The following is a 23,117-nucleotide window of genomic DNA, read 5'->3' on the forward strand; positions in this document are numbered from 1 at the left end:
GGCAAACTCAGGTCACGCAATTAAAGGGTGAAGGCGTCAAGACGCACAAAGCCAAGAAAACTACAGACTTATTCATATCGTTGTTTTCCTTATCGAGACAACGGTTGGCCGGGTATAGGTAACCGTGTAATGTGAGCGTTCCGCATAACACCAGCAGACAAGATACATGTGAGTATTTTTGCATCACGCATCGACGAATTGGTATCAAATAGGGCCGCATCGCTGTGTACCGAAAGAACAACATCTCTCCGATTACCATAGTGTTCAACTAAACCCTCATCTTCTCTTCTCCGGGTGCCTATTCGGCGTCTCCCCAGCGCCACGCTTCAGCCCGTCCGAGACAATGCCGACAATCTCGCTGGCAGGGTTCCGATGCCCACAGGTCAATGCTTCGAGGCCCTTTGACACGGAAGCGACGATATCTCCCGCCAATCCCACTCCTCGTCTGGGTCCGTGTGCGCGATGAGGTTCTGCGGCACTATGGAGGTGTGTTAGTGTCAGTCTTACGAGCTGGTTGACGGCAGAGTAGAATATGCGTGGTGAATGCTTACGGATCCATGATGTGCTTGTAGTGAGTTCAAGTGGTTTACTTTTCTGGGGAAATAATTGTGGCCCTGATACAGGATAGCTATCTGTCCCGGGCGTGTGCTTATATATTTATCCTGACCCTGCGATTCATCACGGCTTGTCGATATCTATCTATAATGCCACCTTGTACTCCGAAGAATGACGTACACCCACATCTCGCTGATGTTGACTATCTTACCCAAAGCGGTAATTCTTGGACATTGACGTGTGCCTCAAGCTTCATCCCGTATGCCAGATCCCTGGACGAAGCCGCATGATTTGATCTTGGCGGACCTGTCAGCGGCATCACATGTGAATGGCTGACTCCCGGCGACTTGGGATGAGGCAAGCGCAGCAATGCAACCCACCTGGCCACCCAAGTGCCTAGGTAATTTCCTCGTGAGGCAATCCGACTCGTGATGATTTACGGCATGCCCCGTTGTTTCTTGAATTCGTTGTCTGTGGCGGCCGGGGTCACGCTCAGCACAGTCTGTGTCCGCGTTTGGACCCTGGAACGCCTTAGCACGGACATTTTGCCCACGCTGAGCATCTCGCATGTGAGAATCGTTTTCCGGTCAAGCACATAGATAGCAAATTATCTTCATTCATCTACACCGAGGATTAAATGCTAATATGTGACCCAGACCGGAACGCCTCGCCGAAACCCTGCGCTCCTCCACCAATTACTCGGACTTGTCGTCCTTCTTGTCTTCACCTCCCTCTTTCTTCTCCTTGCCGTCTTCTTTTGCGTCATCTCCGCCCTCATCTTTCTTGCCTTCGTCCTTGCCTTTGTCTTCGGACTCTTCACTTCCCTTGGACTCGTCCTTATCCTTAGACTCATCCTTATCCTTCGACTCATCCTTCTCCTTGGACTCGTCCTTACCCTCAGATTCCTCACCCTCAGACTTCTCGCCCTCAGACTTCTTGTCCCCAGACTTCTTGTCCTCAGATTTGTCCTTGCCAGCAGCTTGCTTGCCTTCCGACTTGCCCTTCTTAGGCTTCTCCTCGTCAACCTTCTTCTTGTCACTGTCGGCATTGTTCTTCTCCTCCTCAAGCTTTTGAATCTCCTCCTCGGCAGCCTTCTTCCTGTCCTCGGCAGCCTTCCTCTTCCTGTTCTTCTCCCGCTCGACAGCCTCCATCTCCTCGTACTTCTTCATGTCCAGCTCATCATGCCCCTGCTTGTGGAACTTCTCGCGCAGGCCGGTCAGGCGTGGCGCCTCGGGGCCGATCTTCTCGCGGCCGATGAGGCTGATGAAGATGGACACACCCACGATGGCCGTCAGCACGAAACGGTAGGTGTTGTACCAGGTCGGGCACCAACCGCGCGTGGTGGCGCGCGAGTCGGCAAAGTACATAAAGACGAAGGCGCCGAACTGAGCCGTCAGCGCGTACTGCACGGGCATCACCATGGTGGGCCAGGCGAGCACGGGGGCCAGGACGCCGAGGCCGTAGCGGAATTTCGTACGCGCCGCGTTGGGCTGCTTTTCTGCGTACTCAAGACCCTGTGATTATTGTCAGTACTCAGTCGGAAATCATTCCACAGGGGCCCTCTGCACAAATCTTACCCAGTGGATGGCGCCCAAGAAGGAGATGATGACTGCTCCATAGCCGACCTGGATTGGCTCAAGCAGATGGAGGTAGTAGTTGGCACTCTCGTGGCTCATCAAGAAGTGATTCACGAATTGGGACTGAGACGGCCATTCAGTGTTGAGGTTCCAGCTGAGAAATGTCGTTGCTAAAGATGTGCCAAGGTAGGGGATTGTGCCGGCAAGACCCAATCTTAGTGATATTGGGGGCACTTCTCCAAGGGACAGCGTCTCCTTCAGGGTATTCTAGAGGCACACAGTCAGCAATGCGACACCAACCCTGGCATTTAGAGCTCTGGGTATGTACACACCAAATCCTTCTTCACCCCCGCAGAAGTAGGTGGATCAGAGGGCTTGGTCTCTGGCCCCTCGTAGGAAGGCCGGACGCTCGACTCCTCAGTGACCTCCTCGGGATGGGACTCAAGCTTCTTCTGGGCCAACTCTTTCTCGAACTTGGTGTCTCGTGTGTTCTTGTCGGCGAATTGTGCCCGTTGCACAAAGGGCACAAGCTGCCTCGAGGGCGCCGCTGCCAGGAGCTGAGCTCGCCGTGGTGTGCTGGGCGTGGGTTTCCGTGTCTGGGAGGTCGCAAATGGGGCAATTGAGGCCGGCGACCTGGGGAGACCCCGAGCCGGGACGCTCAGAAGGGGTCTCGTGCTTCGAAGCATCGTATCTGTTTGCACGCTGAAGAATTGATCTTGTTGGAGGCTTGCTGTATATCACGTTGGTGGGCGTATCAAGGGAGATGGCGAAGTGCTGCGGAATGGTGTAATCGAGCAATTGGAATTGGAAATTGGGAGAACCAGGACTATATCGCCTCGACGAAGCCGAGAAATATCCTGGCAATTGGACAAGCACCCCAGAAGTCGCATCATGTTTTGGAAACCTGGACTTGGAGCGCGATCGACCTTGAAGCTGTCTGCCGAAGCGTTACACGGCCTTGACGTCACCAAGCCGCGGGAGAGCTCGAGCTCCAGTACCAAGGTCTAGCCCCGACCTTGCGTCATCCTTCTGTATCTAGGTGATGCTCCCCTGTCAAGCACCTAAATCACTCTAAACCTAGGCTGTTCCTTGGCCGATTAGCCGATCTGGCTTCCGTTTAACTGGCGATAGCCTCGTCTTCAACGTCTCCCTGGGCCCTTGGATGCGTGCCAAGAAGCCCCTGCCAGAATCAGCAGAAACTCACACTGAAGCTATGCTACAACCTTTCCCATTCTTAGAGCCGGAAATGCGCGTCAAAACGCGGCAGGAATCTCAATTGGTTTGGCATCCGGCACACAGGCTGCTCAGCGCTTCATTATAAGCTGAATAGTACATCTTGACACCCACTCATTGGATCCTGAGACATTATCGAGCTTAAGATTCAGTAGTCAATAGCCAGCAGTCGGAATTTCTGGTAGGACATGTTGGGCCACTTCCGAGCCAACCTCAGTGCCTCTCCATGCATCCCCTCCTCGGTCGAGGGCATCTTCGGGTGTGAATCTTCCCGGTCATTATCATTGTAGAGTTGAAGTATAGACCTCGGTACATTTTGTTATTATAATGAGCAAGCCACGGCACATCATCAATCCTTGGATCAGTGACATACGCCGCGGCCTAGGAAGTGAATGGGGTATATGTCGAAAAGAAAATGCGAATATGCAGGGAACATTTTGATACCAAGTAGCAACGCAAAATTCCACGCACGCAAGGAATAATCAGACGCTCAAATCCTGGAGTGCCGTCTCATCCTGCTGCAGACTCACCAGCTTCAAGCTATCCCCCCACAGCTTCTTCTGCCTCTCCTCATCTTGCACCTCGTCTCCTGGCTTTCGCCTCTTGCCACCATCGAGATAAATCGCCTTGGGATGCTCACCCAGCTCCTTGGTGTCGAAGCTGGCCCGCAACAGATGCTCTCCAGACTTCAATGGCGTCCTTAGTGGGGAGTTGGGTGCCACGGCGGAAGACAGTCTAGAGAGCTGAATCACCACCTTATTCACAGCCTTTGACTGCTTGCCGCCCGTCGCGATGTTGGTGACCATTGCACCGGGCTCCATGGCCAATATGGAGATCTTGGAGAGCTCCGGGTCCACTGACAGGCGTCTCTGCAGTTCGAACCTGTGGTTCTCGTCAGCACACGAGCCGTCTTATTTCGAGTATCAGTACGAAAAGCAACTCACATGAACATCACCAGACAGGCCTTGCTCGCCCCGTACCTCCTCAGCCCAGCCTTCTGGCCGTCATCCGTGTACTCGACGCCCTTGGCCAGCGTCTCGGTATCACGGTACTGCACCTTGTACTCTGCCTGGCCAAGATGCTTGGTCACAACATTGCGCTTATCATACGGGTTATGAGACCAGCTAGAAACCATCACGACACGCCCGTGCTCCTTGTCCATCGACCGCAGCAACAGCAGCACCAGCAGGAAGTTGGCCAGATAATTGATGCCCCAGACAGCCTCGTGCCCGTCCTCCGTAAAGCGCCGCGGCTTCTTCGCCTCGGGCGCGACGTCCAGGTAGCCGGCGACGAGGACGAGCGCGCGGATGGGCTCGAGCGACCCGTCGGCCACGCGCGCGTTGATGGAGGCGGCGAAGGCGCGGATCTTGGCCAGGCTGCCCAGGTCGAGCGGCGACGCCTCCCACTGGTGGTCCTTGGGCGTCTTCGTCCTGACGAAGGCGTCCAGCTCCTGCGCGGCGGCGTCGTCGCGGTCCAGGTAGATGCCGCGGTGGTCCTTGGCGTAGGGGGACTTGCTCAGGGCCGTGATGAAGCCCCTGCCAAGGCCGCCGTTGGCGCCAGTGACGATGATGGTGCCCTTGCAGGGCGGTGCTTGTGCTAGCTTTGGCTCCGCCATCTGGTCGACTAGTTGTGGCCTTCTGATCTCTGCTACTGGCTTGATGGGTGAGGAGGGAGAGGGTGTTGATGAGGCAGATGCTGGTGGTCGAGGAAAGTTCAGGGCATATGAAGGGGTCAGCTGTGGGAGATTAAGCCATCAAACCCGTCGACCTCGGCCCATGCAATCCGAATACGATTTATTTCATCCTCCATCTCGAGTTCGGTTTGTTTGATGCTACACCATGATGGCTGGGCATTCAGATAGCTCGACCGTGAGGGCACATTACGGGGATGCTTACGGGTCCGCGAGGCAACATTCGATGCAGCTGAACATTAAGGCACTTGACAGCGGATTGATGCTGTGCGTGGGGTAACATACCGTATTCTAAGGTTCGCACGAGGATGCCCTGGTCTATGAATGAGTTTCTAGGATGCATGTGAAATGAAATGCAGGCCATGATTGTAGAAGGTAAACTTGGACCGGCATGTAAAATTGTAAGCGACCCATTTTACCCACGTGTAGACTTTGTGCGACGCGAAAGTATCACATTGGATCGATGGCGTTGAGGCTCCAAGTGTCGTATGGATTCTGTGACCGGCCATGCAGACGGAATGGCAAGTGGGCCAGTGGTAGGGATTCTCTAGGTGGAGTCTTGGTGTCCTTATGTCCTGAAAAGGTTTAAGCACCCTCACTCTGCTCGTTAGCTGTGGTCAAGTCAAGCTTTTCTGGGTCCTTTGGGTCATTTGGGCCCTCTTCAGGAAGAAGAGAGGATGCTGCTTGTTGTGTTTTTCATCTAGAAGGGTTAGGGTCCTCGACCTGAAACCGGCTTGGGGGAGAGGGTGGGGTATGGTCAAGGAGGGGGGAGTGGGATGAAGGAATGAGTTGACAGGTGGCCCAAGCTCCTCCTCACGCGTTTAACCTCGAAGAGTGAGTGACGTCGAGGCGATAGCGACTGCCCCCCCTGTCTCTTGCAGCTCATAGCAGCGATTGACGACCAGTCCTTGCCCAGCGCCCAGTTCCTTGAGCTCCTCTCTTTGTTAGTGCCACGCCTCGACCCGCGAGGATCCTCTGCAAATCGTCATCTGCGCCACAACTGGCTCCCCCTCCATGGCTGACGTCGACCAGGTTCTGCCTCTGCCTCTGCCTCTGCCTCTGCTCTGTCTGCCTGTCTCTCCCTCTCCCTGGCTCGGCCCACGCCAACATCCAAGTTCCCCAGAATTGCTGCATTCTCTTCACTTCCAAGCCTGTGTGTTAATGCTGCATTGCTGCATTGCTGGGTGCTAGATCCCTATACCTGGTCCTGCTTGTCTTTTTTCTTGCACTGGGCCACCACAGTCAAAGACAACATTTGTTTACTTTCCGCCACGCATAGCAGCACCACGTCTCTATTCCCCTTCATTCGAGTACGTCTGCCCTTGACTGCCCCCAGCTGAAGCTGCTGCTGAGGCTGGAACCTGGAAGCCGGCAGCTGTTGGACGACACGACGACTCTTTCATCTTGGAAGAAGCTAGACTAATAATTCTTCTGGAACCAGCAGCTTCTTAGCGACTTGACCTCCCTTTCTGAATGACGACGTGACGATTCCCTACTCCTTCAATCCTCGCCGTTTCGACCACACCACGCGTCGTCCAGATCACTACTGTTGCTACGCCTCCCCTCTGTTCTCGAGCCTGGCTCGTGTCGAAGTAACCCATGCCCTGTCTCACGTAACCTACAAATCCTATCATACCCCCGGCCTGGGTAACCGGCCAACCAACTGCCCATCATGCTTGAGGGACTCGTTGCCGGCCTGCTTAACCGCTTCTTGGGCATGTACGTCAAGAACTTCGACCCAACACAGCTCAAGGTCGGAATCTGGTCAGGAGACGTCAAGCTACGCGATCTCGAGCTGCGTAAAGAAGCGCTCGACCAGCTCAACCTCCCCATCAACGTTGTCGAAGGCCACCTCAGCGAGCTCACCTTGGTCATCCCCTGGTCCAATCTCCGCGGCGCCCCTGTTCAGATCCTGATCGAGAATGTCTTCCTGCTGGCGAGTCCTAAGGAGGAGGCGCAATATGACGAAGACGAGGAGGAGCGCCGGAAGCAGAGGATCAAGATGGAGAAGCTCGATTCTGCCGAGCTGTTGAAGGAGCGATCACAAGAGGGCCTGACGCAGGAGGAGCAAAAGAAGAGTCAGAGCTTCACCGATAGCCTGGTTACCAAGATTGTCGACAATCTGCAGGTAACGGTCAAGAACATCCACGTGCGATACGAGGACTCAATATCGGCACCGGGGCACCCCTTTGCACTGGGTGTGACACTAGAAGAATTTAGTGCAGTCAGCACCGACGGGAACTGGAAGCCAATGTTTATCCAGGATACCTCGAAAACCACCCACAAACTAGCCACACTTGGCGCTCTGTCGGTATACTGGAATACTGATACCAAGCTTTACGGTTCAGGCCGCGAGGCCAGCTCTTCAGATGAACCACCGATGGAACACGCGGAGATGATCAAGACCTTCAAGGCTATGATCGGTAAAACTGATGCGAATGTGGGAGTCGACCACCAGTTCATCTTGAAGCCTGTTAGTGGGCAAGCCAAGATCGAATTAGACAAGTCAGGAGATGCGCACACGCCGAAGTGGAAGGCGAATCTGCTCTTTGACGAGATTGGAGTTGTCCTTGACGATGACCAATACAGAGACTCGTTGATGATGGTTGACCTTTTCCACTACTTCATCCGCCATCAGGAGTATAAGAAGTACCAGCCGAAGGGTGTCAGGCCCAAGGAAGATCCACGGGCATGGCTCAAGTTTGCAGGTGATGCGGTTCTTAGCAAGATCCATGAGCGCAATAGACGGTGGTCCTGGGATTATTTCAAGGAGCGCCGTGATGACCGTCTGCGATACATCGAGCTTTTCAAGAAGAAGAAGCAAAGTCAACAGCTCTCACAGCAAGAGAACGACGACCTCAACAAGCTCGAGTGGAAGCTTGGTTATGAAGACTTACGGTTCTGGAGATCACTGGCTCGCAACCAGTTGAAGAAGGAAAATGCCGCTGCCCTAAGGAACCAACCGGCCAAGCAAGAACAACCGCAAGGTTGGGTCGCGTGGATGTGGGGCTCGAAGCCCCCGGAACAGACAACTTCCGACGACGAGAACACACAGATGACGGAGGAGCAGCGGCAGGAGCTGTACGAGGCAATCGACTGGGATGAGAAGACTGCTCTGGCTGATGCCGTCGATGTACCCCGGGACAGTGTGAAGTTCCAGGTCGAGGCTTCGCTCAGCACCGGAAGCTTCACGCTGCGGCAAAGTCCACATAAGAACCCCAAGGATCTGCTCAGCTTGCACTTTGATGTTTTTAAGGCTAAGGCCCTCGCCCGTCCGGACTCCTTCCTCACCGATGTCAGCCTAGGCGGCCTCCGCGTTAACGACGGCACCACGCCAGACAGCTTGTACCCGGAGATTGTGCGAGTCAAGGATGCGCCAGACCGTAAGAAGCAGAAGCGGCTCTCGATGGTCGAGCTGGAGAAGTCAACCGAGGAGGCGTTCTTCCATCTGGAGCTGGAACAAAACCCTCTCGACGGCCAGGGCGACTTCGCTGTGAAGGCCAAGTTGAAACCCCTGGAGATTGTCTGGAATCCAAACATCGTCGTCGGAGTCGTCGGCTTTTTCCGACCTCCAGAGCGCCACATGGAGTCAATCACCGCCCTCATGGAGACGGCGGGTGCTACAGTCGAAGAGTTGAGGCAGCAGACAAGAGCCGGCCTGGAGTTCGCCCTCGAGGAGCACAAGACCATCAATGCCATGTTGGACCTGCAAGCACCCCTGATCATAGTACCGCAGAGCATCACGACGCGCAGATCTACTTGCATGATCCTTGATGCTGGTCACATCAGTGTCAACTCTGAATTGGTAGATAGAGATACCATGAAAGATGTGCAGTCGAAACACAACTCGGCGTACACTGACGAAGATCATAAGCGTCTGGAGTCACTTATGTACGACAAGTTTATCGTCAAGCTCACATCCACTCAACTGCTGATCGGGCCATCGATCGACGAAGCCAAGTCACAACTGACTACCAAGAGTGAGAACTCAACGATGCACGTTGTCGAACAGATCAATATCGACTTCCTTGTCCAACTTTCCATCTTACCGAAAGCCCCGAATCTGACGAAACTCCGTGTATCCGGTCACCTTCCTCTTTTACACGTAACGGCCTCCGACACCAAATACAAGAGCCTCATGAAACTCATCGACGTGGCACTACCCAAGTTTGGTAACGACTCTGCACCAGAGCCGCAGCACTCTAACCGACCACGACTTCAAAGCAATGTGTCCACGCGTTCCAGTCGTTCTCAACAGCAGAGTCCCAAAGTCAAGCGCAGACGGTCCTCTCAACTTCTGCCCTTTACCGCCACAAAAGAGCAGGCGATCGTCCTAGATGACATCGATGAAGATGAAGAGGCTTTTGAAGACGCCACTGATGATCAGCCGAGTGTACAGCTCAAGCTGAAGCAGAAGACCTTCGAGCTGAAGTTCACAGTGGACGAGTTGCGCGGTTCTCTGTACAAGAGCGATCCTGATGGGAAGAATCCGGACGCACTCCTCGTGGAGCTCGTCGCGCAGAGCTTCGAAGTGAATTACTACATGAGACCGTTCGACATGGTCGCCAACGTGTCTCTGGGCTCGGTTACCGTCGACGACTTCGTCGATCAGCCGCCAGCAGAGTTCAAATCGATCGTTTCATCGGGTGATGTCGAGGACAAGAAAGCACACCGTGCATTAGTCAAGGTCAACGTTGTACGCGTGAAGCGAGAGTCGCCAGAGTTCATGTCAGTCTACGAGGGAGTCGAGACTAACGTCAATGTTGCTATTACGACCATCAACCTCATCGTAACACGCAAAACATTACTTACTTTGCTCGACTTCATCCTTGTCACTTTCACTAATCCTGGGAATAACAATCAGCAGCAGCAAAAAGCTATCACGGATGATGGGTCCGAGGTTGATATCGCTGTTGAACCACCAGAACCTGCTCCAGAAGCCGCCGCTGCTGCTATTAGAGTCAGGGTCGACCTGAAGAGTATTCAGCTCGTTCTCAATAACGATGGCATACGGCTGGCTACGCTTTCGTTCAACCATGCAGAAGTCGGCGTTTTTATTCTCGGCACCACCATGCGCGTCAACACCAAGCTTGGTGATCTAAGTCTTGTCGACGATGTCAACCTTGGTGTATCCGCAGACTCCCCAATCCGGAAGCTCATCACGATCCAAGGGGACGACCTTGCCGACTTCAGGTACGAAACATTTGACTCTAAGAACGAGAAATCGTATCCTGGCTACGACTCGTCCATTTACCTGCGGGCTGGCTCTGTCAAGGTCAATTTCCTGGAGGAGCCTTTCCGCAAGATTGTGGAGTTCATGGTGAAGTTTGGCAAGATGCAGGCCATCTACAACGCTGCTCGTCAGGCTGCTGCCAACCAGGCGCAACAATTGCAGCAAAGCAGTAGCCGCATCAAACTCGACGTCATAATTAACACGCCCATCGTTGTGTTCCCCAGCGTCGTAACGCACGGCCAGCCCAAGCGAGATCTCATCACCGCCTATCTTGGAGAGATCTATGCCCAGAACCAGTTTGCCCCACTCGATGATTCAGAGGGTTCAGAAATCGCAAATAAGATGTCCACTGGGATTCGCAATGTCAGGCTCACCAGTCTGTTCCACTACGCCGACGACAAATCTGAGGAGCTGGAAATGATTGACCATGCCGACATGGGATTCAGCATCATCTATGCTGAACACAAGAAGGGTGCAAAGCGACCGGAACTTGAGATTGAGGGCAACCTGACACAGTTCAATTTGAAGCTCACTCAGTACCAGATGAAGGCCTTGCTTGCGATCTCGAAATCTGTTCCTGCAGCATTCTCTAGTGACGCGGATGCTCAAGCCGAACAAGCTGAGCAGGACGTTGACTACGGCACTCTACAGCGTGCTCGAACCCTGCCGAGGTCACAGGAATCAAGTCAAGATGAAAGCATTGACATGAAGCCGGAGCTTGGAAGCAACAATGATACATGGACAAAGCTCGACCTTGTCTTCCGCGTGCCCACAGTTGGTCTAGAACTCATCAATGCCCCTGAAGGCCGACCTGTCGGAAAGCTGGAGACGGCCAGCTTGGGCAGGTTCAGTCTGGATGATAGTAGGCTTAAAACCCGGATGCAGGCCAACGGAAGCCTTGAGGCCGAGTTTGTCATCCAGAGCTTTACGATCCATGACTCTCGTCCTCGTGAGACGAACAAGTTCCGTCGAATCATGACGAGTGGGAATAAGAGCGTCCAACAATTCATGGCCAGTGTGACAATATCGGGCGGCAAGGAGCGCAGTCTCATCGCCATGGCTGCGATCGATTCTCCCAGGATCATCTTTGCTCTGGATTATCTCTTCGCTCTTCAGAGCTTCATCATGACTGGCCTACAGGTCGATGATTCTAGCCCCATGGACGAAGAGGAATTGGAGACACCTGAAGAGAGTGACGCGGACAGTATGCAAGTCAGCATTGCTCGACGTGAATCCAGCATCCAGTCGCCGAGGACATCGGTCAGCACAAGGTCGCCAGTTAAGACAGATCAAAAAGAGGAGCAAGAGTCCAAGATGAGCATTGCTTTCCGCGTCAATATCGTCGACGCACAGGTCATCCTCATCGCAAATCCACTCAGCGCAAGCAGCGAAGCAATTGTCTTGGGCACTAAGCAGGTGCTCCTGTCGCAACAGCATGCGTTGACTTTCCAGGTCTCTGAAGTTGGAATGTTCTTATGTCGCATGGATCGCTTCGAAGATTCGAGACTGCGGATCCTCGACGATTTCTCTATCCAGATGTCTATGGATAGCTCGAAGCCAGAGTTGACAAATCTGCACATCGACATTGAACCGCTCATTCTCCGTCTTTCGCTTAGAGACATCCTGATCGCCCTTCAGATTATTAGCAAGGCATCAGAGCTCTCAGGCGACGACAAGACTCAGGAAAAGCCTAGCGCTGGTGATCAGAAGGCGAAGGAGCTTAGAAACGCGGGAATGAAGCAGCGGACAGCGAGCGGCAGAGGGGGCACGACTGCCGCCCAGAAATCGAAGTCGGCCAAGCACACCACCGCCGTAAGTGCACGTTCAACTGCTCCGAGCACCAGAGCCACAGGCCAACCTCACGACATTGCCAAGAAACCACGAAAGCGGGAGGAGCTCACAGCTACTATCGATGGCATACGCGTGGTCTTGATTGGCGACTTGCATGAATTGCCCATCCTGGACCTTAGCATCAAGAACTTCAGCGCGACTGCCGAAGACTGGTCGTCAAGTCTGAAGGCCGAGGTACCGATCGAGATGTATATTAATGTTTACAACTTCTCCAAATCTGCCTGGGAGCCTCTTCTCGAGCCATGGGCAGTCGGCCTCGGTGTTGCAAGGGAGCAAGGCACAGGGCTACTTTCCGTTGATGTGGCGTCTCGGAAGACATTCGACGTCACGATCACCACCAACACGATTGCCCTTGCATCGAAGTCCTTTGCCTTCCTTACTCAGGATGAGGACGTCCTCGGCAAGCCGAGAGGCACGGAGTCGCCGTACCGAATCCGAAACTACACAGGATTTGAGGTCGTTGTGCGCAGCAAGAACCCCACCAGCGAGGAGGATATCAACGTACGCCTCGAGGACGGGCAAGAGGCACCGTGGAGCTTTGAGCACTGGGAGAAAATGCGTGAAAATATGCTAACCGATAGCATGGCGAGCACGGCTGTCGCAGTTCAGCTCGAGGGTAGTGGCTTTGATGTCCTCAAGAACATCCGCCTCAATCGTGAGGGCGAGTTCATCTACTCGCTCAAGCCAAAGAGAGACAACGTTTCTCACCGCCTCATGGTCGATGTGAAGCTTGGCGCTGACAATGTCAAATACGTCACGCTCCGCAGCCCTCTGATCGTCGAGAACGCGACTCAGATCCCAGTCGAACTTGGTGTATATGATGCCCAAGAAGGCGACCTGCTCAAGATCGAGAAAATCGCGCCCGGTGAGGCACGCCCTGCCCCTGTCGGTGCTGTATACCTGAAGAGCTTGCTTGTCCGACCTGACAGCGGCTTCGGATACGCCTGGTCGAGTGAGACGCTGTGGTGGAGGGATCTGCTGAAGCGGCCGACTCGGACCATGGTTTGCAAGGGAGAGCATGGCGAGCCGTTCTACTTCCAGATGAACGCGACCTTTGATCGTTCGAACCCCATGACAAAGTAAGTGCCAGCCTCTACTGGAGTAATTCAATGAGTGTATACTGACAAGTCCTGCAGGACCTATCCCAACATGAAGCTCAAGCTCTCAGCCCCCGTGACGCTCGAAAACCTTCTGCCATACGACTTCAAGTACAGAATCTACGATAAGAACACGAAGAAAGACTGGTCGAACTTCCTGCGAAAGGGAGGAGTCAGCCCCGTCCACGTTACGGAGCTTTCGCGTCTCTTGTTGCTCAGTGTCGACATGCAGGATACGGTTTTCAAGGCAAGCGAGTTTGCTATTATCAATTCTGGCAGCTCTGAAGACTTCAAGAAAGAGCATACTCTCAAATGTCAAGACGACCAAGGACTGCAGCTCAATCTGAAGTTGCACTATCACCGTATCCCTGATAGTGGTGGTGCCTTCAAGGTGACGGTGTACAGCCCGTATGTCATCTTGAACAAGACAGGTCTTGACATTCAGATCCGCCACAAGGGCTTCTTGCAGCAAGCCAAGGCCGCGGCCGGCCAACCAGGGCTGCTTGTCGATGTGACAGAGGGTGAGCGCAAGGTTTCGCCTCTGATGTTCTCGTACGGCAGCGATGACCACCGCAACAGAGCCATGCTCAAGGTTGGTGACTCGGAATGGAGCAAGCCGCAGAGTTTCGACGCCATTGGAAGTGCCGCGGACGTCGTGCTGCCATCAGCGAGCCGTAACTCGGAGATCCACGTTGGCATCATCGTCGAATCAGGCGAAGGCAAGTACAAAATGACGAAGGTTGTCACCCTGGCGCCGAGATTCATTGTCCAGAATAAGATGGGCGAAGAAATCAACATCAGGGAGCCAAGTTCATCCGATCTCATGACCATTAAGGCTGGCCAGTTGAGGCCTCTGCACTTCCTGAACAAGAGCGCCGTGAAGCAGCTGTGCCTATGCCATCCTGGGGTTGACAACCAATGGACGTCACCTTTCAACATCTCCGACCTCGGCACTTCTCACATCAAGATCGCCAAAGCTGGTCAACGCCAACGACTGATTCGCGTGGAGATCCTGATGGAGGATGCAACCATTTTCCTTAAAATGAGCTTGGAGACCAAGCAGTGGCCATTCTCAGTGCGCAACGAGAGTGACACCGAGTTTACTTTCTACCAAGCCAACCCCAACATCGATGACGATGGGGTCGAAGACCGCTCGGGTTGGCGCCCGATTCGATACCGACTGCCACCAAGAAGCATCATGCCCTACGCCTGGGACTTCCCAGCAGCCAAGCATCGCGAGATCGTCATTTCTGCGTACAACAAGGAGCGGCATGTCAAGTTGGCTGAAATTGGCAATCTCGTCCCGATGAGGTTCAACACGAGCGCGGGCGGCCAAAAGATTATTGACATCAATGTCGCCGCCGATGGACCAACGCAGACCCTGATCCTGTCGAACTTCAAGCAGTCGAAGAGTCTCTATCGCCAGAAGTCCATGTCAGGCTCCACTGGTAACCTTAGCACGTCCGGTTTCGAGGCGAAGGACCAGGACACTGGCACCAAGTTCCGGGCGCAGCTCAAACTTGCCGGCATCGGTGTGTCGCTGATCAACTCTCAACTCCGGGAGCTTGCCTACGTCACGTTCCGAGACCTCACCCTTCGGTACAGCGAGTCGCCACTGTTGCAGACTGTCAGTCTGGCCATCAAGTGGATTCAAATCGACAATCAGCTCTACGGTGGGATTTTCCCAATGATCCTCTACCCCAGTGTCGTGCCCAAGAAGGCCCAAGAGACAGATGCTCATCCATCGTTGCACGCTATGGTGACTCGGGTCAAGGACGACTCGTATGGTGTCTTGTACATCAAGTATGCGACAGTGTTGCTTCAGCAGATGACCGTTGATCTGGACGAGGACTTCATTTTTGCCATGCTTGACTTCTCCAAGGTTCCCGGTGCCACGTGGACCGAGGCCGAGGAGGAGGGCAGGCTCTGCGATGACAATCTCGACATACCTGAGCCTAGTCAACAGCAAGCTGGCCAAGACATCTACTTCGAGCTTCTCAACATCCAACCGATGCAAATTGATCTGTCGTTCGTGCGAACAGAGCGTATCAATGCCGAAGACAAGACGTCGTCTCGCAACCCGCTCATGTTCTTCTTCAATATCATGACAATGGCAATGGGCAATGTGAATGATGCCCCTCTTCGGATGAACGCACTCATGTTGGACAATGTGCGGGTCTCGACTCCAATCCTGATTCAGAACATTTCGAACCACTACAGTCAGGAGGCCCTCTACCAAGTGCACAAGATCCTTGGATCCGCGGATTTCCTTGGCAACCCTGTTGGTTTATTCAACAACATTAGCTCGGGTATCGCAGATGTCTTCTACGAACCATATCAGGGACTTATCATGTCCGATCGGCCTGAAGATCTCGGCTTGGGTGTGGCTCGTGGAGCAGCTTCCTTCCTGAAGAAGTCCGTCTTTGGTGTCACAGATTCGTTCTCGAAGTTCACCGGTGCTATGAGCAAGGGCCTTGCTGCGGCAACACTGGACAAGCAATTCCAGGATCGAAGGCGAATCACGCGAGCCAGAAACAGGCCGAAGCATGCTCTGTACGGCTTCACGACTGGGGCTAACAGCTTCATCACGTCGGTGGCGTCAGGAGTCGGCGGTGTGGTCCGCAAACCTCTTGAGGGTGCAGAGCAGGAGGGTGCGCTTGGCTTCTTCAAGGGCGTGGGCAAGGGCGTGCTCGGGCTGGGAACCAAGCCCCTCATCGGTGTGCTGGACGCGGCGTCCAACGCAGCCGAGGGTATCCGCAACACCACAACGGTGTTCGACGGGTCAGAGCTCGACCGCGTGCGGCTGACGCGCTTCATCCCGACCGACGGCATCGTGCGGCCGTACAATCAACGAGAGGCGCTGGGTCAGTTCTGGCTCAAGCAGGTCGACAATGGCAAGTACTTTGACGAGAACTACATCGCGCACCTGGAGCTCCCCCGCGAGGACATGGTGGTCATGATCACGTACGCGCGCATCCTGCTGATCAGGAGCCGGCGGCTGGCGACCGAATGGGACGTCCCGCTCAAGGACGTGCAGACCATTGCCAAGGAGCGCACGGGACTCAGCCTGACGCTGCGCGGCGGCACCAACGGGCCCTTCATCCCCATCGGCGAGGAGAGCGGGCGGACGTTTGTGTACCGCATGGTTGGCGTGGCGGTCGAGGAGTTCAATCGCCGGTTTAGGGGCATGGAGTGATTGATGTTTGTACGATGCTTTCCTAGTCTAGGAACTTTCTGGTGGTGATGTGACGGACATGGTGGGGGTGACAGAAAACGGCAGAACAGAACACAAAGCAGCAGAATAACACATCATGGAATGGAGAAGGGGGTATATGATATGGTTGGGTGGTCATAGCAACGGTGCAAAGGTGTTTGCATTTCTCTCCTTATGAATTATATCATTGGGCTGCATTGTTACTAGTATAGCTATAGTACAGACAATCGCGTCTCCGTTATCCTTTTCTGGGACTGGTAGTGTCGTTGTGATGAGTGATGAAGTTGTTTCTGCAAGTCACTGCCTTGGAATACAGCAAGAGATCTCTGCTCTGAGTCAGAGAGCTTCCCAGTTATTTAACAGATAGCTTTCTTCCCCATTGGTGTCGTTCCGCTCCTCAACAACAGCACCGAGAATACAAGAACCTTAAAAAACGAGAAATTTTGAGAAATAACGGAAGTTCACCATGTCTTGGTACGTGCAGAACCTGTCCGCGAGGGATCAAGAGATTCTCAACCACCTCGATTTTCAACCTGTTACTCCTCGCCCTTTCGGGGGAACTCCAGCACAGACAACCAATCCGAGTCTTGAGCCCATCGACCCCCGGAGTATCATGCCTGGTACTAGCAGTCCTATCCGTACGAATTCGCGCTGCCTGGGCTCGTCTCCACCTGGTCTAAGTGATGGCAAGCTACCTATCCGGCGACAGGACATTCAAGTATTCAGGGACTACTGGATCAGAAATACGTACAAGAATATCATTAACCCCAAGGTTCTGCGTCGGGATTTGACCGTTTGGGAGTGGCTCGAAGTAGGAGAGGGCCGCCTTGCAGCCCTTGTGATGTACCGGACTTTCAAGCTATGCGTTCGTACCACATTGCCAGGCGCTGTGAGCGAGTGCGTCCCCTGATTCTCAATCTCGAGCTCTCCAGACTTTTCCATTTGCTGACTACATATTTAATAACACCCTGGTTCTCCATGGGCGGCATTGACCAGATCCTCACTCACTGCCTACTGGAATCTCAAGGCGAGGAGATGCCGGCGTATTTTGGCAACTCAGCACGCGATGCCCAAACGGTAACCTGGTACCTCTTTTCCATGTCAAGACCCGAACTGGAGAGATCGGTTCAAGCAAATAAGAGCTTCATCTCGGCGAATGAAAAGCTCCGATACGTCGCCCAGTACAGCATCCTCGCTGAGCTCCGTCGTCGCTGGGACGAGGGACAACGGGGCGTTGACGAGGTTTTGGAGCGACTGGGACACCTTGGGGAGCAAATGGAGCTTGTCCAGACCGAGCATCTGCAGCTGGGGAACTACCGGGCGTATAGTTTACGACTGCTTGAGGGTCTGTGTCGGATGACGGATGTCACTACGTAGGAGTGACCACGCGAACCAAATGATTTGGCAATGCCGGATTTTGGACGCATTCATGCTACTGGTCTCAACTGGATCCCTATGATCGAGCTGTTCTGTGTCGCGTGCATGCCAGCGTCGAGCGGGAAGAATCAAGTGATTATTGGGATGTGTATGGGGGAGAGTTCCGTGGGCCATCATAGGCACGCCTGAGTGCTCAGGACTAGAATGGCAATGAAAGAATTCCTCCACGAGGATAAAGTTGATGCGCAGCCCTCGTGTTCTCTTAATCGAGCTCCATGCTTTATGAAGTAAGACATCAATCAGGAATTCAGTATTTCTGCAAAAGGTCGAAGGTAGAGGAGAGGAGCGGGGCGTGCTTGTTTTCCGTCGTTACGAGCACCTCGCCTCAGATATTCGTAAGTGTAGTCCAATCATAATTCATGCCTTTCAAATTCTCCGTCTCTGTTCCACCTTGATGCTGGTTTTTGTCAGTCACTGAGTCTTCCCTACCCAAGATGAGCTCATCAACACGATTTGAACTTAGAGACCTCTGGTGACTTTTGTGGCCCAAGTTCCAACATTCGAAGTCGTTTGGTGCTAAAACATGGCAAGTCGGACACAAAATTTGGGGCTGAATGCTCAATCGAGTGTAGATAACACTTTCAGGTACTCGAGCTCAACCCAGGCAAAATTTACTCCATGGTCCAATGAGAACCTCGACATACTTAATTGCAGCTAGCCTGTTTCCTGTTCACTCAGCTCCAGGTGGCCGTATTTACCCATTTCTATGAGACTCAGTTGCCCAGGTACTTCAGTAGACTCAAGTCCCGCACGTGGCGCTGAGATGATCCTTCAGTGTCGTTGCCTGCGAGGGTATTGAGAGTCAACAAAAACAAGCTTGTTGGGCAGGGAGTACTCGATTGACCCCCTCAATCAAGTGCCTGGTAGCGTTCTAATAAGTCAAACTGGAGAGATCACTGCCACTCATTGCAGATTCCTTGATTTCCGAATGATGGCAACCGTCAGCTTTGCTGTAGCCACACTACCACAGCAGATTCTGAGTCGAAGTGAAGCTCATAGCAAATGCTTTCTGTGGCGACAGGCCACTGGGAGCAGCTACCATGACAATTAAAGTCTAGCTAAGCCCTTCAAAATTCCACCTTCGGCTGTCACAGGGTCTTGGGCAGCATGTCGGCTCACCCGTCCTCAGAAACACACGCTCGCAACAGCTTGAACGGCTCCACAAGCTACGGTGCCAGAAACATGTATGTAGTTCAATTGAACGATCAGCGACGTATTCAAAATGGCCACAAGCCCAACGAAAACAAGTTGGTCAGGTTCGAGTGGATTCTCTAGAGGACAATAACAAAGACAGCCCCAATTCAACTCCACAGGTCATCATCCACTACAGCTTCAGTCTGAACTTGACACATTCCCCTAGCAAATTCTTTCCAGGATATTGGCATAGCAATCCGTGCGTGCAAGTGGCTATTTCTACGCGTCACGCGTCACGCGTCCTGCTTCTCCGTCCCTACAACTGGCAGAGACCCCATTGTTGGCCAGTTCCCGCGCATAATTCGACGTGAAGAGGCATAACACCTACCTGGGTAGATCCAATCACAGAACAGATTGTCACATAGAGATTCAGGATTATCCTATAGGAGATCATTCCCCAGCAGGTTCTCCCAGAGCCGATTATCATAAGATAAGTCAACCCACGAGAGATTATCCTAAGGGAGTTTGGCCTGCAGGAAAGGAAACCACCTACCAATTAGAAGTCGTTCTCTACCTTGTGAGAACCGCGTAAGCTGTATTGTGTCTACTCCTGCCCCATTGTGATTGTGCTGTGAGTGCCATTGTTCCTTGCAAGTGCATTGTCCAAAGGTACGTACCCCTGCCCCCCTGCCCTGTGCTCCCTCCTCCTTCCCCCAGGCCCACTTCCTTAAAAGGCCTTCCTTCCTGCCCCCCGATCTTGACCTCTCTCTCTGACAGAGCACGCGACAGAGAAGCAGAACACCAAGACCAAGACCAAGACCAAGACCACAACCACAACCACGACCACGACCACGACCACGACCATGCCTCTTTTCTTCTTCCCTCCTGACCTCCCCCAGGAGGAGTACGAACAGTACTCTCGTGCTGTTCGCGTGCTCGCGGTCGTTGTGCTGGTCTTGAGCCAGCATTTCTTCGACCTCGTCTCGGCGGTGTTCGGCGGCTTGTCCGTCTTCTTTATCTGCGTGAGGATCCCCCGTAAGTATTGCCTCTCCTTGATGTCTTCTCTTTCCATCCACTATCGCGAAGAGCTGCTTCTCACCAGCCGCTATGTGTATATGAGTCCTCTCAGAAGACGATGAGTTGCGCGAAAGGAAACCCAAGGTCCTAACCACGCACTCTTTTCCCCTCCCTTTCCTTTTGCCCACGTCCTTTTAATACGCCATCGACGCGAAGACCAGTATTACCATAGGACTAGGCATTCAAGAATGAACAGCTAACACTTGTTCACACAGTCCGCACCTGGTACACGGTGGGGCGCGAAATCGGCTTTTCTGGTGGTGACGACGAGGATGCCGACAACAGCCGTTGGCGCGCGGGCCTCGCGTTCGCGATCATCCACGGCGTGCTGGCTGTCAACTGGTTCGGCGCGGTGATGCGGTGCCGTTGGCTCGCCCGCCGTCGCCGCCGCCACGCTGGGCACTGGGAGCCGCCGCAGAACAAGGCGGTGGTCCAGGTCGACGACCCGGCCCGCGACCTCGGAGTGCCCTGGTAAGCAACTCCCGACTTCCATCTGAACAACCCAGTGGAGAGACAAGACTAGTCATTCTGTACTAGGCCCTTGTATTGTACAGGCATCTTTGCACACGGAGTTGTCGACTAACTATGTTGCAGGCCGGCTGATTTGGCATCGGGTACGATCTTCACGAGGAGACGCGAGCGGCTGCGGAGCTGTGAGCACTGCGGGCGTGTGGCCGACCGGGTAGGATACCTTTCCCTTTCCCATTTGTTATCTCCGTTCCCTCCATCCGAGATCTTCCCATTCCCGCCTCTTACTCTGTTTCTCTCGCCTGACTTGCCCCTTAATTCTTCCGTAATTTCCTTATCAACCTCTGCGAATTCATCTTGCCTTGCCCTCGTCAGGTGTTGGGATTTTTCTCTCCTTGACCGCATTGGCTTCGAGAATATCTCTTCTTGTCGTTTGCTTACCCAAGTCTTGTTTGATCATTCGTTTTCGTCGCCCAATCTAAATGACTGCCCTCCTTCCTCCTTCCTGGATGTATCTGTTATTAATTCAAGCTTATTTAGATGTACCACTGCGCTCAGCTCGGAAAGTGCCTCCCGGTCTTCAACCACTTCTGCGGCGCCATCAACGTTCCGGTCTACCTCGAGACGGCCAAGCCGTACTTGTGCTTCCTCCTCCTGCTCTCTCTCGACGGCTTTGTTGTGTTGGGCTCGTGCGTGTGGGCATGGTCCGACAGACAACTGCGGTCAGCCGCCGTTGAGGGGACCCTCCTCTTCCTCGTCACTCTGCTCTTCTGTTACGCGGGGTTCATGCTTTGGGTTGTCGGCACCAACATGGCCCTTCGTAATGTTGTAGCCGAGGAGCTAGGCAGGGATGGGGGGTTCAGGGGCACCTACATGGCAGCGCAAGAGGAGACACCGGACCGTGTCGTCGTGCGATTGAGATGTGAGCCAACCTTTTCCAACAGCCAGCCTCCCCTCCACCTAATATTCAGAACCTAATATTTCCACAGGGCTCGCGAACAACCCCTGGGACCTCGGAAAGTGGAAGAACTTCTGCGCCCTGATGGGCAGGCCTCGTTCCTGGTTGCTTTAGTGGAGCATACCAGTCGAAGTCCGCCAATACGGCCGCAATGTTCTCTCCGACTTGCCGTTGACGCAAGCTGGGCAGCTGTCTGACTTGAGGATGCAGCGCTGGGTGGCGCCGGCTGCTGTACTCCCCTCGTCTCCTCGCAGCCCCCGGCGAGCGCCAACTGCCTCCCAGGCCTCGGTTGTTGCACGTGATCTCGCCCGTTTGTCTCGGCCTGGCAGTGATGAGTCGACTCGGAGCGAGCCGGTCGCTTTCGCTGGCCAGAGCCCAACGGTTCCGAGATCTCGGCGCTCATATCGCACGGACTGAGCCGCATGACGGATCGACGACCGACCACGATCGATCACCACGCGTACCAGTTCCTCGACCTTCTCTCCTCTCCCTCCTTAGGACCTTGGATATGTCAATAAAAGACCCGCTTGTCCTACCGACCTGGACAAGTGACTTGAAGGGACCGAGAAGAAAATATCGGCTTCCGGTAGCAACCTCCTGCGACCTGTCACATCCAGGGGGCCTACCTCCGACTTAGAGCGGCGACTCGGTAAACCGTCCTTTAGAGCGGCGACTCGGTAATCCGTCCATTAGAGCGGCGACTCGGTAATCCGTCCTTTAGAGCGGCGACTCGGTAATCCGACCCCGAACGAAAACGGAAAAGGCGGGTAGGGCTCTGGCATTCATCTCTACTGACGGCTCTGAGACGCACCGAGTGCTCCGGAGTCAGGGTGGTGTCTTGAGGCCCGACTTTAGGACGGCTCCACCACCCTCCCCAGGATGAGTCTTGAGGCCCTCCGGGCTCCTCATCACTGGGACACCAAGAAGAGTTCAGACCCATGTGCGCTTGGGGCGCTACGGTCTTGGTGATAGTAGGTCTTTCACACCATCGACGGCTTCGTTGTGTCACTCGACAACACACAACCCACAAAGTCAAAAACAAAACACTCAACATTCCCCAGAAAGACTGAACCAATTGAACTCGACATGCAACCAATGGTCGGACGAGCATTCTTCTTCAACACCTTTGAGGACAGCTCGCAACTTGCACACGCTGCATGCATGCATCAATCTTCATGCATCCTTACATACTCTCGAGGGGTGATCTTCTTGCATCACTCCCCCTAGCCAACTTTACAACGGCGATTCTCAACTTCCATCCTCAGATCTCACATCTACCACGAAGTGACCAACAACTCTAGTTCCACACAACGCATTTCGGAGCACATGTGACTACCACACACCACTCTCAAGCCCCGTGCAACCCACAAGTGGCAACGCATCGCCTCAATTCACAGTTGGCGAACAGCCAGGCATTCACTGCGTTGCGCACACTCATCGATCAGCAATAGTTCTACAAAACAAAAGAACATAAGCGGCTTTCACGTGACAATTGTGCTCCGTCATCATCTTCGCTTGGCAGTCACATCTTACTCCAGCGCAGAAATATCTAAGGACTTGGTCATACAAACACAACAATGGACTACGAATTCC

General features: G+C 53.7%; 6 protein-coding genes across 6 annotated transcripts; 3 read left to right on the plus strand and 3 right to left on the minus strand.

The window, feature by feature from the left end:
* Window positions 1–276: 276 nt before the first annotated feature.
* Window positions 277–559, minus strand: J7T55_005629 (uncharacterized protein; the record flags this gene model as incomplete). Its single annotated transcript, XM_053142040.1, has 2 exons — window positions 277–478; window positions 552–559. The coding sequence occupies 2 exons, from the start codon at window positions 557–559 to the stop codon at window positions 277–279; spliced, it is 210 nt and encodes a 69-aa protein (XP_053000400.1).
* Window positions 560–1,250: 691 nt separating this feature from the next.
* Window positions 1,251–2,818, minus strand: J7T55_005630 (uncharacterized protein; the record flags this gene model as incomplete). The annotated part of the gene is made up of 3 exons (XM_053142151.1): window positions 1,251–2,069; window positions 2,133–2,399; window positions 2,465–2,818. The coding sequence occupies 3 exons, from the start codon at window positions 2,816–2,818 to the stop codon at window positions 1,251–1,253; spliced, it is 1,440 nt and encodes a 479-aa protein (XP_053000401.1).
* Window positions 2,819–3,847: 1,029 nt separating this feature from the next.
* On the minus strand, window positions 3,848–4,980 carry J7T55_005631 (short-chain; the record flags this gene model as incomplete). Its single annotated transcript, XM_053142262.1, has 2 exons — window positions 3,848–4,247; window positions 4,310–4,980. The coding sequence occupies 2 exons, from the start codon at window positions 4,978–4,980 to the stop codon at window positions 3,848–3,850; spliced, it is 1,071 nt and encodes a 356-aa protein (XP_053000402.1).
* Window positions 4,981–6,727: 1,747 nt separating this feature from the next.
* On the plus strand, window positions 6,728–16,432 carry J7T55_005632 (uncharacterized protein; the record flags this gene model as incomplete). Its single annotated transcript, XM_053142373.1, has 2 exons — window positions 6,728–13,218; window positions 13,276–16,432. The coding sequence occupies 2 exons, from the start codon at window positions 6,728–6,730 to the stop codon at window positions 16,430–16,432; spliced, it is 9,648 nt and encodes a 3,215-aa protein (XP_053000403.1).
* Window positions 16,433–17,428: 996 nt separating this feature from the next.
* On the plus strand, window positions 17,429–17,827 carry J7T55_005633 (uncharacterized protein; the record flags this gene model as incomplete). The annotated part of the gene is made up of 1 exon (XM_053142481.1): window positions 17,429–17,827. The coding sequence occupies one exon, from the start codon at window positions 17,429–17,431 to the stop codon at window positions 17,825–17,827; it is 399 nt and encodes a 132-aa protein (XP_053000404.1).
* Window positions 17,828–19,109: 1,282 nt separating this feature from the next.
* J7T55_005634 (dhhc zinc finger domain-containing protein) lies at window positions 19,110–21,941 on the plus strand (the record flags this gene model as incomplete). Its single annotated transcript, XM_053142592.1, has 7 exons — window positions 19,110–19,134; window positions 19,248–19,280; window positions 19,799–20,056; window positions 20,314–20,569; window positions 20,693–20,780; window positions 21,125–21,488; window positions 21,652–21,941. 7 exons carry the CDS (start codon window positions 19,110–19,112, stop codon window positions 21,939–21,941), a joined length of 1,314 nt encoding a protein of 437 aa, XP_053000405.1.
* Window positions 21,942–23,117: the final 1,176 nt, after the last annotated feature.

The sequence above is a fragment of the Diaporthe amygdali genome (genome assembly GCF_026229845.1).
Source record: "Diaporthe amygdali strain CAA958 chromosome Unknown NODE_1_length_4327563_cov_65_473760, whole genome shotgun sequence".
NCBI lineage: Eukaryota > Fungi > Ascomycota > Sordariomycetes > Diaporthales > Diaporthaceae > Diaporthe > Diaporthe amygdali.